Consider the following 17,214-nt stretch of genomic DNA (forward strand, 5'->3'; position numbering starts at 1 on the left):
AACAGGGTACTAGAGCCTCCATGCCCACCCATATCACATCTTGTATCCAAGCTAGAGGAAGTACAACGGGGTACTAGAGCCTCCATGCCCATCCGTATCACATCTTACATCCAATTAGAGACAGCACAATAGGGAACTAGAGCCTCCATGCCTACCCATATCACATCTTGTATCCAAGCTACAGGCAGCCCAACATGGTACTAGAACCTCCATGTCCACCCATATCACATCTTGCATCTAAGCTACAGGTGGCCCAACAGGGTACTACAGCCTCCATGCCCACCCGTATCACATCTTACATCCAATCTAGAGGCAGCCCAACAGGGAACTAGAACATCCATGCCCGCCCATATCACATCTTGTATTGCAGCTTCAGGCAGCCCAACAGAGTACTAGAATCTCCATGCCCATCCTTATCACATCTTACATCCAAGCTAGAGGTGGCCCAATAGGGTACTGGAGCCTTCATGCCCACCCATATCACATCATGTATCCAAGTTACAGGTGGTACAACAGGGTACTAGAGCCTCCATACCCACCCGCATCACATCTTGTATTCAAGCTAGAGGCAGTACAACAGGGTACTAGAGACTCCATGCCTGTCCATATCATATCTTACATCCAAGCTAATGGCAGCCTAACAGGGAACTAGAGCCTCCATGCCCACCCGTATCACATCTTACATCCAAGCTAGAGGCAGCCCAACAGGATACTAGAGCCTCCATGCCCATCCGTATCACATCCTCTATCCAAGCTAGAGGCAGTACAACAGGGTACTAGAGCCTCCATGCCCATCCATATCACATCTTGTTTCCAAGCTAGAGGCGGTACAACAGGGTACTAGAGCCTCCATGGCCTCCCGTATCACATCTGGTATCTAAACTAGAGCCTTCATGCCCACCTGTATCACACCTTATTTTCAAGCTAGAGGCAATACAAAGGATACTAGAGTCTCCATACCCTCCCGTATCACATCTTGTAATCCAAGCTAGAGGCGGTACAACAGGATACTAGAGCCTCCTTTTAAGGGGTCAGTTTTCCACAATATATTCTCCTTTTGCTCTGATACTGTAATCACTTACTTATATTAATGTTACAATCACACAGAGAAAGTTTCATCCGATTCGGACTACTCCTTCTAGGGGAGGAATGTTTTTGACCATGAGTATATATGGGCAATAAGAATGTATCTGTGCAAATGACTCATTTCCCAGGGCTTAATCAATATCTAGCCCCAGCTGTAAACCTAGAAAAGAGTGTTAATGATTGATCAGGTGTAGTGAATCACTGTAGCCTTTGTCTTGACATTTTCTCAGCCCTTTGGTAATAGTTGCATGTGGACCCTTTTGCTATACGATCTCCTTTAGGACTTTTTTGTAGAATACTTTTTTTGACTTCAGTCTAAAATGTTTGCAGTACATTTAGTGTCTTTTTGGTTCACAAAGCTAAAAGAAGATCAGATAAAGAAGGTAAGCAGCGTTACTCGCTTTTACATGTCCGTTTATTGATCAGTTAACAAGGTAGAACTGGGATTAGGGAATGTACATGCTTTCACTGAGCAAAGATTACAGAATGTTGTTTCAATAGTTTTGCTTTGATACCGGATTTATGGATTGCTGCAATATATTATCTCCTATATGTGATATCTTACAGAACCACTCCTATATGGCTCCCTCAGTCAGGACATCAGGTGTTTCAGAAAATTATCACTGAAGTGCCTAATCCTCTTGCCTGCTAACAGTGCATCTTCTGGGGGTCGCTCAGCAGAGTGGGCACTGGGGGTTTGACTTATGGTCCTTTTAGACAAGCCAATCGTTTGAACGAGCGGGTTACATGACTGCTACCTCGTTTGCTCTCGTGCAGTCTGTTTATACCGGCAGATATATTGTTGGCTCATTCAGATGAGAAATCATTCAGTATCGCTCAATCTTTCACATTGGCTGTATAAGTGAATGAATGACTGAATGAGTGCAGTTTAAACTGAACGATTAGTGAATGAGCCAATTTTTATGCCTGGCTAAAATGAACGATGAAGAAAAGTGAACAATTATCGTTCATCGCTTGTTCGTTGGCTGCGTTTAGACCGAACGATTATTTATCGGTCACTTTTGCTGTTTTGGATGATAATAGTTCCGTCTATAAGCATCTTTATTTGCCACGAGTGGTTTTTATTATGTTCTATTTTAGAACTTAATAAATGTACCTGCTTAAAAACCCTAATAACGTAGGTTTCTTACATCAAATACAATGTAAGAGTTCTTAAGATGCTCTTACACGGAATGATTTACATTAAAAAAAATCGCCGGATCGTTCGAATTTGAACGGTAATTGTTTAGTATAAACACGGCCAAGGATTAAACGATAATTCAGTCTTTAAGCCTTTATCTAATTTTATGCAAGCATGAAAATCATTGTCGGATCATTCGCTAATCATTTGGTTTAAACGCTGATTATTCAGCCATTCTCATTCATTGGTACAAAGAGCTGAACGACTGAGCAATCCTGTTAAAAAAATAAATAAATGATTTTATCTGGATGTTTAAACTGACCGCCGGAGTAAAGAAAACTGTGCCATCGCTTGCTTATTCACTCGGGCGAATGATTTCTTGCTCCATGTAAAAGATCCTTTGAGGCTCCTTCACACGAAAATATGTGTAAATGCGCACGCTTCGTAACGTATTTGTGTTATGAGTGAGGTTGATTTGCATGCATATTGGCACATTGCATTGTACTTTTTGCGCACGCAGGGCATGTTCATCTACGCAAGACAGACGGCCATGCCCTGGTTTAAAACGGCTATTTAGCCTAGTGGGTTGTGTTCTTTTTCCAGCAGAATTGTGCAGTGTATTGTGCATTTACATGTGCATTGAGTTTGCATTTGCGCACTTTCCATAGATTGCTATGAGGAGCTTTTTTGCACAAATGCGCAGGAAAATAGAGCATGTTCCATTTTTTGCGCACACAAAATCAGGACATGAGAATGAACCCATTGAAATCAATGGGTTCTATTCTCTGCGTATTAGACATGCAAATATGCCCCTGCGAGGGAGCCCTTAAGGTGGTTTCATATCAGCGTTGGGCATTCCAGTTTCCTGAAACATTTGGGGTGCATGAAAGGGGAATCCCCTGGCCGAATAGCTTTGTCTTATGACAGAACCGAACAGCGCCAAACAGACCCCATTAACTACAATGGTCTGTTTGCTTTCCACTCAGCTGCCCGGCTTTTTGCCAGAAGAAAAAGTGCTGCATGTAGTGCTATTACTTTCAGAATTTTTGCGGAATCTGCGATAGAACCTCCAACACAGATGTGAAATCACCCTTAGGTGGGACGTGCCGGATGCATTCGCAGTGCAATTTAAATTTTTTTTAAATCTCCTGCTTTCCCGCGGACCTGCGGCACAACCAGACACAAAATTCTTCCTATGGGATGGGTTTTGTCATTTGGTTCCCTCCACCATCTTTATACTGTGTCGGAGAGAATCATGATGAGAGGGCTGCACATACGTGTAGGAGTCTCATTGAAGTAAGTTGAAAGTTTGTAATGCGTACCGTGTAGTATTGTGGTGTTAAAGGTCCCTCTCCATCTGAGCACATACAGGACCAGACATGATTCAGTCAAGTTTAATAAGAAACATTAACAGAAAGAAATGAAAAAAACTTATTACATAGTTGGAACAGGTTCCCAACATATCAATATCCTTTTATTGTCCTTTCCTGGTAAGTGTGACGTCAACTGAATGAGGTTGAGAATTCCAGATAATGAGTGAAGTTATATAGTGTGCAATCTTCACAGATCTAGAAGTGATTTCACTTGTGACTGGTGTGTGGAATGTATGCTCTATTATTTTATTTACTCCAATAAAGGAATATTTTTGAATGATCGGTGATCTGGGTATTATTCCGATTGCCAGATTGGAGTCTGGAAGGAATTGACTTCTACCTCATTGGGTTTTTTTTGCCTTCCTCTTGATCAACATTAAGGGTAATAGGCTGAATTGGATGGACATGTCTTTTTTTGGCCTTACATACTATATTATTATGTAATATTTTTGCATCTGCTGATGTGCTCTACTTCTAGGTACTCGCACAATAGTCTGTCTACAAGTGTTATTTTTTATGCTACAACTCATTTGAGATTTTACTTTCAGTTGTGTGAGATACCTTTCTACTACTGGGCCTGGGTCACCTGCTGTCTCAAATAGTCTAAAGTCTTCTTGGCTTGGACTTAAAAATGTACTGGAAATTTTCTATAGAGATTGTGCCCCAAGCTGACATAATAGCATCACTCATCTTCAATAAAGCGTCATGTCCAGAGCGCTTCAGCTAGAACTTGACGACTAAGGCAAATTCTACATTAATGTTTTTGTCTTTAACTAGGGATGAGCGAGTATACTCGCTAAGGCACTACTCGCTCGAGTAATGTGCCTTAGCCGAGTATCTCCCTGCTCGTCCCGAAAGATTCGGGGCCGCCGCAGCTGACAGGTGAGTTGCGGCGGGGAGCAGGGGAGAGCGGGCGGGAGAGAGAGATCTCCCCTCCGTTCCTCTCTGCTCTCCCCCGCAGCTCCCCACCCCGCGGCGGCACCCAAATCTTTCGGGACGAGCGGGGAGATACTCGGCTAAGGCACATTACTCGAGCGAGTAGTGCCTTAGCGAGTATACTTGCTCATCCCTATCTTTAACCCATAAAGGACCAACCACCGTAAATTTACAGCACTTGGCAGTGGGCTTTCATATATTGTATAGAATTAAAGCTTATGGGGGACATAGATATGAAAAAAGAGAAAGGGACTTGTTATTTGTATAGCGCCAACTTATTCCGCAACACTTTCAGGTAATTTATTTAGTACTCCCCAGCAAGCTGGGTACTCATTTTACCAACCTTGCAAGGATGAGTCAACGTTAAACCAGCTCCCTGCCCCATGCAGGGATTGAACTTGCAGTCTTCGGGTTGTGAGCGAGAGCTTAGGACTGCATTACTGCTGCCTTAGCACTCTGCACTAGAGATGAGCGAGCGTACTCAGTAAGGACAGATATTCGAGCGAGTATCGTGCTTACCGAGTACCTGCCTGCTCGCCTGCAAAGACTCAGGTGCCTGCGGGGGGGCGGGGAGCAGGGGAGAACAGGGGAGAGATCTCTCTCTCTCCCCCAACCCCCCGCTCTCTCCTGCTCACTCCTGCAACACAGCGCTCACCCCCGCCGGATCCCGAATCTTTGCGGGTGAGCAGGCAGGTACTCGGTAAGGACGATACTCACTTGAGTATCTGTCCTTATCGAGCACACTCGCTCATCTGTACTCTGCAACACACAAAGTAAAAAAGAGTTGCAGAATAAAATAAAAATATATATAAAAAAGAAAATGACCCGCTGCCAACGCCAACCTGGGTATGTTTCTGAACACAGGACAAACAGGGGGATTCATTTTGGGATGCAAGTCTTCATTTATATAGGTGCTGTCCAAAAAAAAACAGTTTTTAAAATGACATAATTGCCACAAAAATGAAAATCATAATTTTTTTCCTTCTGCTTTGCTTAGATTTATTCAAAAACTGTGGGGTCAAAATATGCAGTACACCCCTAGATAAATTCGTTAAGGGGTCTAATTTGCAAAATGGGGTCATTTGTGGGGGTTCTCCATAGTTTTGGCCGCTCATGGGCTCTACAATTGGGCAATGGGGCCTAAAACACCCTCAAGCAAAATTTCTGTTCTGAAAGTCACCGGCTGCTCCTTTCATTATGGGCCCTGTTGTGCATACGGACAGAAGATTAGGGCCACAATGGGTATGTTTCTGAACACAGGACAAACGGGTATCCATTTTGGGGTGTAAATCCTCATTTTCATGTGCACTATAGAGAAAAAAACTGCCTCTAAAATGATGTATTTGCAAAAATATGAAACTTTATTTTTTCTCCTCTAATTGGCATTAACTCTTGAAAAAAACTATGTGGGGGCAAAATACTCATGACATCCCTCAGTGAATACATTAAGGGGTGTAGTTTTTAAAATGGGGTCATTTGTGGAGGATATCTATCATTCTAACACCTATGAGCCTTTGCAATCTTGGCTTGGTGCAGGAAAACAAAGTGTTCCTCAAAATGTTGATAATCAATGTTAAATTTGTATGTCCCCTAAATGGTTAAAAAAAAAAGTTTTTCAAATGTTAGTCCAGAATAAAGCTTGGTAAAGACTGCAGAAAGCAGTTGAAACATTGTCGCATTTATGGATTCAATAAAAGAAATATGTCCTTGTAAAGGAACATCCATTGGATTCTTTTGCACCCTGGATGCTGCTCCATCTTGGCACATTTATCAAAAATTTGTACAGTATGTTTGCACATATTGGAGATATTGCAATTTGTAAGAGAGTTCCACGGTCTCACTGCTCTTACAGTAAATACCCCCTTCTATGTTGGTGATGAAAACTTCTTTCCTCTAGACGTAGTGGATGCCCTTTTGTTATCGTCGCAGTCCTTGGTATAAACAGATCCTGGGAGAGATCCTTGTATTGTCCCCTAATATATTTATACATAGTTATTTGATCACCCCTTGGTCGTCTTTTTTCCAGGGTAAATAATCCTAATTTTGATAGCCTCTCTGGGTATTCCAGTCCTCCGATTCCATTTATTAATTTAGTTGCCATTCCTTGAACCCCCTCCAGCACTGCAACATCTTTCTTGAGCACCGGTGCCCAGAAGTGCACACAGTATTCCATGTGGGGCCTGACAAGAGCTTTATATAGTGGAAGAATAATGTTGTTGTCCGTCGTACATATTGATTAAAGCAACTCTCCAGTCCTGAGCAAACAAAGATGGCTGAAACACATCTCTGACTACCTGCTGCACAATGTTTATTAGTATGCATCAATAATCTAAGACACTACATGTTGCACAGTGCAGCGACCGAGAACCAGGCCTTTAGCTGAAGGAGACAGCGGGGTACAAGATGGCAACTGTTCACGGCGGCTCTACTGTCTTCTTTTCTCAAAAACTAAAGTATAACCCAGCTCGGTCACTAGCAAGTGAGATAAGATTTTGGCAGACTAGATAACTGCAGTTCAGTTCTAAATTATTATCGTGACGCCAGTGTCCCTAGATGAGTCTTAAGTTACTTGCGATAAATAAATGGGTTCACAGACAAAAAAGTGCTTTTCAAAACCAGGGACACGTGGTTTCCTTTTACTCATGTTCCAACTTTGATTTTCCAACACAGGCAAATTACTTGCACTTCTCGACATGAAGATACAGGCTTCGGAACAGATTTCTGAGCTCTACCTTTCTGAACACATTAGTCAGTAGAAGGTTCTTCTCCCAAAATAAACACATTCTCAGTTGCTGTTATCTGAAGGACACTTTCTTGTGTTACACAGTCTCTCAAATCACGCTCACTTCAGCTTTTAGCTGTAACATGTTTCTGCGCTTCCCCTCCAGGGCGTGTGTGGCTCTTGCATTCCCAAGCCAACTCTTAAGCAGCTTCTCCTGTGCTCTTGTCCCTGGAAGAGAGACATAGTTTTGACCTTGCCCCAGCAGAAGCATCAGCCTGTCTCTCCTGCACGCACCTCCTTCTCCGACCACACCATACTTCTCCTACTCTTTCATTCACAAGCTCCTCCCTCTTCTCCCCAACCACCAATCACAACACACTGATGGGAAAGGGACTCAAATGAACTTACTCAAAAACAAACAGACTTACAAATGATGGAGGGACCCCACTCTTGGTCACTACAACAGTACTGGCCGATCAGAGCAGCATGTATGGTCTTAGACTAATGATGCATACTAATACACAAAGTACATCAAGTAGTTGGAGAAGCGGTGTGGCCATCTTTGTGTGAGACTGAAGGGTTTCTTAAAGTGTATTAATCTGAACAATTCTACTTTTAACTGTTCACATACAGGTTGACCGATTCTTGTACCATATGCGACTGTCAGATGATATGTTGATGGATATTATGGCACGTTTCCAAGCAGAGATGGAGAAAGGTTTGAAGAAAGATACAAACCCAACTGCCTCAGTCAAGATGTTACCAACATGCGTCAGGTCAACTCCTGATGGATCAGGTAAGTGGTCCACAATACAGATATGGATGCCAGGTGACCGCTGCAGCCAATCCAAGACCAAAGCATCCTGGTCTAAACACATGGCATGGTGGCCAGAATGCCTGGAGAACAGAAGGTGATGCTGCAACCTCTGATTGGCTGTAGTGGTCACCTGACTTTAAGCCAGCGCTGTCAGCAGGAGATTCAATATATAATAAGGAAAATAGGCTCACATAAAGTTGCACAGCCACAAATTATATAAAGTGCCCACAGATAATATAACAAAGGAGACCTAATCAATACTGATATCTGAGTGGTAATCTGAGTGGTAAAGAAAATACAAATAGCGGCAAAGTAAAACCTGTAGTATAATGCACCTGGAAAAACTATGCATGTATCACCTATTGAGGCTTCATCAGAGGATAATATACAAGTATATACCTGAGTATTGGCTGCCTAACAACAAACATCTGAATGGGAAAAGATCACCTGTAGTATTGTCGTGGAGCCACCAATAATGTGTAGAGATTAGAGATGAGCGAACGTGTTCGTCCGAGCTTGATATTCGTGCGAATATTAGGGTGTTCGGGATGTTCGTTATTCGTAACGAACACCATGCGGTGTTCGGGTTACTTTCACTTCCTTCCCTGAGACGTTAGCGCGCTTTTCTGGCCAATTGAAAGACAGGGAAGGCATTACAACTTCCCCCTGTGTTGTTCCAGCCCTATACCACCCCCCTGCTGTGAGTGGCTGGGGTGATCAGGTGTCCGCCGAATATAAAAGTCGGCCCCTCCCGCGGCTCGCCTCAGATGCCGTGTGAGTTAGATGAGGGACAGTGCTGTTTGTACCGGAGCTGCTGTAGTGAAAGAATTGGTAGTTAGTGTAGGCTTCAAGACCCCCAAAGGTCCTTATTAGGGCCACTGATAGCTGTGTGTTGGCTGCTGTTAGCAGTGGCAATTATTTTTTTTCTCAAAATCGCCTCTGCAGAGCGTTGCACCCGGCATTAGGGACAGAAGTGCTGCATAGGCAGGGAGAGTGTTAGGAGTGAGTGTAGCCTTCAAGAACCTCAACGGTCCTTTCTAGGGCCATATTTATCCGTGTGCAGTACTGTCCAGGCTGCTGTTAGCTGTGCTGCATTTTTTTTTTCTTCTCAAAATCGCCTCTGCAGAGCATTGCACCCTCCATTGATACTGCAGGGAAAGAATTGTGTAGGCAGGGCCACAACACAGTTATTATTCATTGAATATACGCAGTGCTGCCTTTTGGTGGAAAAAAACTGAAAATAATTGTATTTGTCCTGCCTCTGTCCGTCCTAAGGGGGGCGGTGGACACGTGTCGGCTGCATGTGCAACGTTTAAAAATCAGACGCACCCAGCTACGTTTTACTCCTGGCTTCGCCATTTGCTTTCCTTAATTGGGAAAAAAAAATACCTGCTCTGCCAGAGTTAATAACTCTGCTACCCTCACGTTCTGTGCCACATTAGCAGGGCCACAGCACAGTTATTAAACTTCTCATGTTCATTGAATATACGCAGTGCTGCCTTTTGGTGGAAAAAAACTGAAAATAATTGTATTTGTCCTGCCTCTGTCCGTCCTAAGGGCGGTGGACACGTGTCGGCTGCATGTGCAACGTTTAAAAATCAGACGCACCCAGCTACGTTTTACTCCTGGCTTCGCCATTTGCTTTCCTTAATTGGGAAAAAAAATACCTGCTCTGGCAGAGTTAATAACTCTGCTACCCTCACGTTCTGTGACACATTAGCAGGGACACAGCACAGCTATTAAACTTAGATTATTCATTCACTAGAGGCAGTGGGGCCTTTCGTTTTCAAAAAACGGAAAAAATTATATTTGGCTGCAGTCTTGCGCCAATTTATTTCCTGCCTGTGAAATCAAATCACTGGTAATACAGCATGCTGAGGGGTAGGGGTAGGCCTAGAGGACGTGGACGCGGCCGAGGACGCGGAGGGCCAAGTCAGGGTGTGGGCACAGGCCGAGCTCCTGATCCAGGTGTGTCGCAGCCGACTGCTGCGCGATTAGGAGAGAGGCACGTTTCTGGCGTCCCCACATTCATCGCCCAATTAATGGGTCCACGCGGGAGACGGTTATTAGAAAATGAGCAGTGTGAGCAGGTCCTGTCCTGGATGGCAGAAAGTGCTTCGAGCAACCTATCGTCAACACGCAGTTCTGCGCCGTCCACTGCTGCAAATCCGAATCCTCTGTCTGCTGCTCCTCCTTCCTCCCAGCCTCCTCACTCCACTACAATGACACCTGCTCAGGAGCGGGAACACTCCCAGGAACTGTTCTCGGGCCCCTGCTTAGATTGGGCAGCAGCGGTTCCTCTCCCACCAGAGGAGTTTATCGTCACTGATGCCCAACCATTCGAAAGTTCCCGTGGTCCGAGGGAAGAGGCTGGGGACTTCCGCCAACTGTCTCAACAACTTTCTGTGGGTGAGGAGGACGATGATGATCAGACACAGTTGTCTTGCAGTGAGGTAGTAGTAAGGGCAGTAAGTCCAAGGGAGCAGCGCACAGAGGATTCGGAGGAAGAGCAGCAGGACGATGAGGTGACTGACCCCACCTGGTGTGCAACGCTTACTCAGGAGGACAGGTCTTCAGAGGGGGAGTCAAGGGCATCAGCAGGGCAGGTTGAAAGAGGCAGTGCGGTGGCCAGGGGTAGAGGCAGGGCCAGACCGAATAATCCACCAACTGTTTCCCAAAGCGCCCCCTCGCGCCATGCCACCCTGCAGAGGCCGAGGTGCTCTAAGGTCTGGCAGTTTTTCACAGAGACGCCTGACGACCGACGAACAGTGGTGTGCAACCTTTGTCGCGCAAAGCTCAGCCGGGGAGCCAACACCAACAGCCTCACCACCATGCGCAGACATATGATGGCCAAGCACCCCACGAGGTGGGATGAAGGCCGTTCAGCGCCTCCGGTTTGCACCCCTGCCTCTCCCCCTGTGCCCCAACCTGCCACTGAGATGCAACCCCCCTCTCAGGACACAGGCACTACCGCCTCATGGCCTGGACCCACACCCTCATCTCCGCTGTCCTCGGCCCCATCCAGCAGTGTAGTTCAGCGCACCGTCCAGCCGTCGCTTGCGCAACTGTTGGAGCGCAAGCGCAAGTACGCCGCCACGCACGGGCACTCTCAAACGTTAACCGTCCGCATAGCAAAATTCATCAGCCTTGAGATGCTGCCGTATAGGGTTGTGGAAACGGAGTCCTTCAAAAGTATCATGGAGGCGGCGGCCCCGCGCTACTCAGTTCCCAGTCGCCACTACTTTTCCTGATGTGCCGTCCCAGCCCTGCACGACCACGTCTCCCGCAACATTGTACGCACCCTCACCAACGCGGTTACTGCCACGGTCCACTTAACAACGGACACGTGGACAAGCACAGGCGGGCAGGGCCACTACATCTCCCTGACGGCACATTGGGTGAATTTAGTGGAGGCTGGGACAGAGTCAGAGCCTGGGACCGCTCACGTCCTACCCACCCCCAGAATTGCGGGCCCCAGCTCGGTGGTGGTATCTGCGGAGGTGTATGCTTCCTCCACTAAAGCACCCTCCTCCTCCTCCTCCTCCTCCTCCTCCTCTGTCTCGCAATCAAGATGTGTTAGCAGCAGCATGTCGCCAGCAGTCGGTGTCGCGCGGTGTGGCAGCACAGCGGTGGGCAAGCGTCAGCAGGCCGTGCTGAAACTACTCAGCTTAGGAGAGAAGAGGCACACAGCCCACAAACTGCTGCAGGGTCTGACAGAGCAGACCGACCGCTGGCTTGCGCCGCTGAGCCTCCAACCGGGCATGGTCGTGTGTGACAACGGCCGTAACCTGGTGGCGGCTCTGCAGCTCGGCAGCCTCACGCACGTGCCATGCCTGGCCCACGTCTTTAATTTGGTGGTTCAGCGCTTTCTGAAAAGCTACCCACGCTTGTCAGACCTGCTCGTAAAGGCGCGCCGGCTCTGCGCACATTTCCGCAAGTCCCACACGGACGCTGCCACCCTGCGCACCCTGCAACATCACTTTAAGCTGCCAGTGCACCGACTGCTGTGCGACGTGCCCACACGGTGGAACTCTACGCTCCACATGTTGGCCAGGCTCTATGAACAACGTAGAGCTATAGTCGAATACCAACTCCAACATGGGCGGCGCAGTGGGAGTCAGCCTCCTCAATTCCTTTCAGAAGAGTGGGCCTGGTTGGCAGACATCTGCCATGTCCTTGGTAATTTTGAGGAGTCTACCCAGGTGGTGAGCGGCGATGCTACAATCATTAGCGTCACCATTCCTCTGCTATGCATCTTGAGAAATTCCCTGCAAACCATAAAGGCAGCTGCTTTGCGCTCGGAAACGGGGGTGGGGGAAGACAGTATGCCGCTGGATAGTCAGGGCACCCTCCTGTCTATTTCTCAGCGCGTACAGGAGGAGGAGGAGGAGCATGAGGAGGATGAGGAGGAGGGGGAAGAGACAGCTTGGCCCGCTGCTGACGGTACACCGGCTGATTGCCTGTCATCCTTTCAGCGTGTATGGCCTGAGGAGGAGGAGGAGGAGGAGGAGGAGGAGGATCCTGAAAGTGATCTTCCTAGTGAAGACAGCCATGTGTTGCGTACTGGTACCCTGGCACACATGGCTGACTTCATGTTAGGATGCCTTTCTCGTGACCCTCGCGTTGCACGCATTCTGGCCACAACGGATTACTGGGTGTACACACTGCTCGACCCACGCTATAAGGAGAACCTGCCCACTCTCATTCCCGAAGAGGAAAGGGGTTCGAGAGTGTTGCTATACCACAGGACCCTTGCGGACAAGCTGATGGTAAAATTCCCAGCCGACAGCGCTAGTGGCAGAAGGCGCACTACCGAGGGCAAGGTAGCAGGGGAGGTGCGGAGATCGAGCAGCATGTACATCCCAGGCAGTGCAACAGTCTTTAAGGGCCTGGCCAGCTTTATGGCTCCCCAGCAAGACTGTGTCACCGCTCCCCAGTCAAGGCTGAGTCGGCGGGAGCACTGTAAAAGGATGGTGAGGGAGTACGTAGCCGATCGCACGACCATCCTCGGTGACGCCTCTGCCCCCTACAACTACTGGGTGTCGAAGCTGGACACGTGGCCTGAACTAGCGCTGTATGCCCTGGAGGTGCTTGCTTGTCCTGCGGCTAGCGTCTTGTCGGAGAGGGTGTTTAGTGCGGCTGGGGGAATCCTCACAGATAAGCGTAGCCGCTTGTCAACCGACAGTGCCGACAGGCTAACACTCATCAAGATGAACAAAGGCTGGTTTTCCCCAGACTTCTGTTCTCCACCAGCGGACAGCAGCGATACCTAAGCAATATGTAGGCTGCACCCGCGGATGGAAGCTACGTTCTCTCTCACCATCCAAAACGGGGACATTTCTGCTTCATCAATCTGTGTCTAATATTCCTCCTCCTCCTCCTCCTGCTCCTCCTCCTGAAACCTCACGTAATCACGCTGAGCGGGCAATTTTTCTTAGGGCCACAAGGCTCACTCAAATAATTTTTCTGAACAATTTTTATAAGTTTCAATGCGCTTAAAAGCGTTGGAACTGTAACTTGAACCAATTTTTCGTTACACTGGGCTGCCTCCAGGCCTAGTTACCACTTAAGCCACATTAACCGATTAATGGGTTTCACCTGCCCTCTTGGCTGGCCATGGCCAATTTTTGGGATGTACATTAGTACTGTTGATACAGCAATTTTTGTGGGCCCTCGCCTACAGTGTAATCAAATTAATTTTTAGCCCACCTGCATTCCAGCTGACGTTACCTCAGCTGTGTTGGGCAATGCAATGGGATATTTCTATGTACCGCCGGTGGCTTCCTGGCACCCACCCAGGCAGTGGGTCCACAGGGAGTTTAACCTACATGTGTCCACTTCTAAAGAACCCCAGTCAGACTGGGGCATGCAGTGTGGGCCGAAGCCCACCTGTATTACGCACGACATTACTACCTCAGCTGTGTTGGGCAATGCAATGGGAAATTTCTATGTACCGCCGGTGGCTTCCTGGCACCCACCCAGGCAGTGGGTCCACAGGGAATTATAAATGCATCTGTTTCCACTTGTAAAGAACCCCAGTCTGACTGGGGCATGCAGTGTGGGCCGAAGCCCACCTGTATTACGCACGACATTACTACCTCAGCTGTGTTGGGCAATGCAATGGGATATTTTTGTGTACCGCCGGTGGGTTCCAGGGAGCCACCCATGCTGTCGGTAGACAGGGACTTCACAATAGGGAGTTGTACCTGCCTGTGTCTATGAATTAAAAAGCCCGGTCTAACTGGGGCATGCAGACACCTTGACAGAATGAATAGTGTGTGGCACATAGGTTCCCCATTGCTATGCCCACGTGTGCAGCTCCTGATGGCGGTGGCACAGGATTCTATTTCTCATTGCTTCTGTACAGCATTGTGGGCTATCGCCCCGCCCCTTTTAAAGAGGGTCGCTGCCTAGCCGTGCCAACCCTGTGCAGTGTGTGCCTGCGGTCCCTCGTCATGGCAGACGCACTTCTAAATAGACATGAGGGTGGTGTGGCATGAGGGCAGCTGAAGGCTGCGCAGGGACACTTTGGTGTGCGCTGTGGGGGGGAGGGGGGGCGGTTGGGCAGCATGTAACCCAGTAGAAGTGGCAGTGGAGTGTCATGCAGGCGGTGATTGTGCTTTGTTGGAGGTAGTGTGGTGCTTAGCAAAGGTATGCCATGCTAATGATGGCTTTTCAGAAGTAAAAGTTGTTGGGAGGGGGGGGGGGGCCCACTCTTGCCGGTATTCTGGCTTAATAGTGGGACCTGTGAACTTGAGATGCAGCCCAACATGTAGCCCCTCGCCTGCCCTATCCGTTGCTGTGTCGTTCCCATCACTTTCTTGAATTGCCCAGATTTTCACACATGAAAACCTTAGCGAGCATCGGCGAAATACAAAAATGTTCTGGTCGCCCATTGACTTCAATGGGGTTCGTTATTCGAAACGAACCCTCGAACATCGCGGGAAGTTAGTTTCGAATAACGAACACCCGAACATTTTGGTGTTCGCTCATCTCTAGTAGAGATATGTAAAATACGCATGCCCAGTATGGAAATATAAAAACAGAGAGAGAATAGGAAAAAGGCTTCTCAAAGATGATGGTGGTTGCAAAAGTGCACATGCGCAATATCCACAGATACAAAATGCATCTAGTTTAACTGCTATATGTGTAGAAACATATAGATAAAACATAGTGGTGTATGGCTACCATAAAGCATCCCACATTGAAAAATAGGAAGATAATAATGTTCATATGGTACAAACAGAAAGAGAACAAGCCATATGGCACAATATCCCCATAAGCGCATGCGCTACTCTAAAAATATATGATAAAACACAAATTTCCATATATAGGAAACGGCAATTTGGAGATAAAAAGTTCTACCTGACATATATCTAAGAAGCGCACCTAAAGATAGTCAAAACCCACAAAAATATAGCTTGTAGTGTGATAACATAACAGCATTCAAAAGCTAAGGCCAAAAAGCATATAAAAAATGGCACTACCTATGGGTAGACGCATGCGCAAAACATTATTATATACACATATGACAAGTATGTTATAAGACACAATATATCATAAATAATATATACAATATAGTCATAAATAAAGAATATCAAAAGAGAAAGGATTAAATAAACCATTAGAGTGCAGAAAAATGTAAACTGCGCATGCTCAGTATAATACTATCAAAGCATAAAGAAAACTATTCATACATAACGCTGATTACAGAAATGAGCGATATACATAATACCATTTTACCTACTACATATATAAATAAACATGTAAAATGAGAAGCCATCATAACTAGAGATGAGCGAACCTACTCGTTTCGAGTAATTACTCGATCGAGTACCGCGATTTTCGAGTACTTCAGTACTAGGGTAAAAAGATTCAGGGGGTGCCAGGGGGCGGGGGGAGGCATGGCGGCGTGGGGGGTAGCAGCGGGGAACAGGGGGGAGCACTCTCTCTCCCCCCCACTCCCCACTGCAACCCCCCACTCACCCACGGCGCCCCCCAAATCTTTTCGCCCGAGTACGGAAGTACTCGAAAATCACGGCGCTCGGGCGAAAAAGGGACGTGGCCGAGTAGGTTCGCTCATCTCTAATCATAACTCATCCAATAAGTTGGAAAATGGAAGTATGTTAATATTCATGCAGCACAATCAAAAATAGAACTTGCAATACAGACCAATGGAGCCATTCTGCACTTCGTTGAAGGGGAAAAGAGAGGAAAGTACCCATTCTTTTGTTATTTTACAGCATGTCCTGCAATTTCAAAAACATTTTATACTCCGACAATCCCTTTAAATGTATAGAAATACAAATTATACTGACTCTTTACCCAAAAAATTGTATCAATCTCTTCAGCTCTTCCTGCTCTATATGATGTCTGCAGATAGGATAGCATGCTCAACGTGACGGCTTCACTCTAACCCTTAAGGACATGGCCTATTTTGGCCCAAAGGACGCAACAATTTTTGGAGGATTTTCATCTCCAGTTTTCAAAAGCTATAACTTTATTTTTCCGTCGTCATAGCTATATGAGAGCTTGTTTTTTACGTGTCAAATGTAGTTCTATTGGTACCATTTTTGGGTATATATAATGCATTGTGAAACTTTTATTATCCTTTTTTGGAGGGCAGGGAGAAAAAACATAACTTCTACCATTGGTTATTTTTGTCTTTTTTTACAGCATTAGTCATGCGGGATAATAAAGGACATGATACATTTTTCAGCATGCTGGTACGATTACGATGATACCAAAATTATTATTATTTATTTAGTTTTTCTTCTTTTTCACAATAAAACCTTTTTTGGGGAAATAATTTTTTTTTTACATTGTTGCATTCAATGATAATGCATTACAGTACTTCTGTACTGCAATACATTATTGCTTACAATAGAAGCCATGGCAGGCCTGAACACCAGTGTATGCACTCCCTCTGTGGACCCTTTACATGCCTCAATGTACATTGATCACGTAATGTAAGAGTTAAGAGCAGGTATCAGTGTCCTCATCGATCCCCACTGTTGTAGTCTTGTTCTCTCCATTGCTGCATAGGTTTCATACCTTACAAATGTACACATAAGCCCCCACTAGGGACAAATGACTCAACTTTCATATGCATTGCTAGCACTGGTTGCCATAAGACAAA

The 17,214-nt window shown here is 46.4% G+C and overlaps 1 protein-coding gene across 2 annotated transcripts in view; it reads left to right on the forward strand.

The window, feature by feature from the left end:
• Positions 1–1,406: 1,406 nt before the first annotated feature.
• The window catches only part of LOC136625992 (hexokinase HKDC1-like), a 37,631-nt gene continuing 21,823 nt past the window's right edge, over positions 1,407–17,214 (forward strand). For both annotated transcript variants that reach the window (XM_066600653.1, XM_066600654.1), the window contains exons 1-2: positions 1,407–1,469; positions 7,892–8,054. In XM_066600653.1, the coding sequence (XP_066456750.1) occupies positions 1,407–1,469; positions 7,892–8,054 (226 nt within the window). The remainder of the gene's footprint in view (positions 1,470–7,891; positions 8,055–17,214) is intronic.

This window comes from Eleutherodactylus coqui, chromosome 4 (assembly GCF_035609145.1).
Source record: "Eleutherodactylus coqui strain aEleCoq1 chromosome 4, aEleCoq1.hap1, whole genome shotgun sequence".
Classification (NCBI taxonomy): Eukaryota; Metazoa; Chordata; class Amphibia; order Anura; family Eleutherodactylidae; genus Eleutherodactylus; species Eleutherodactylus coqui.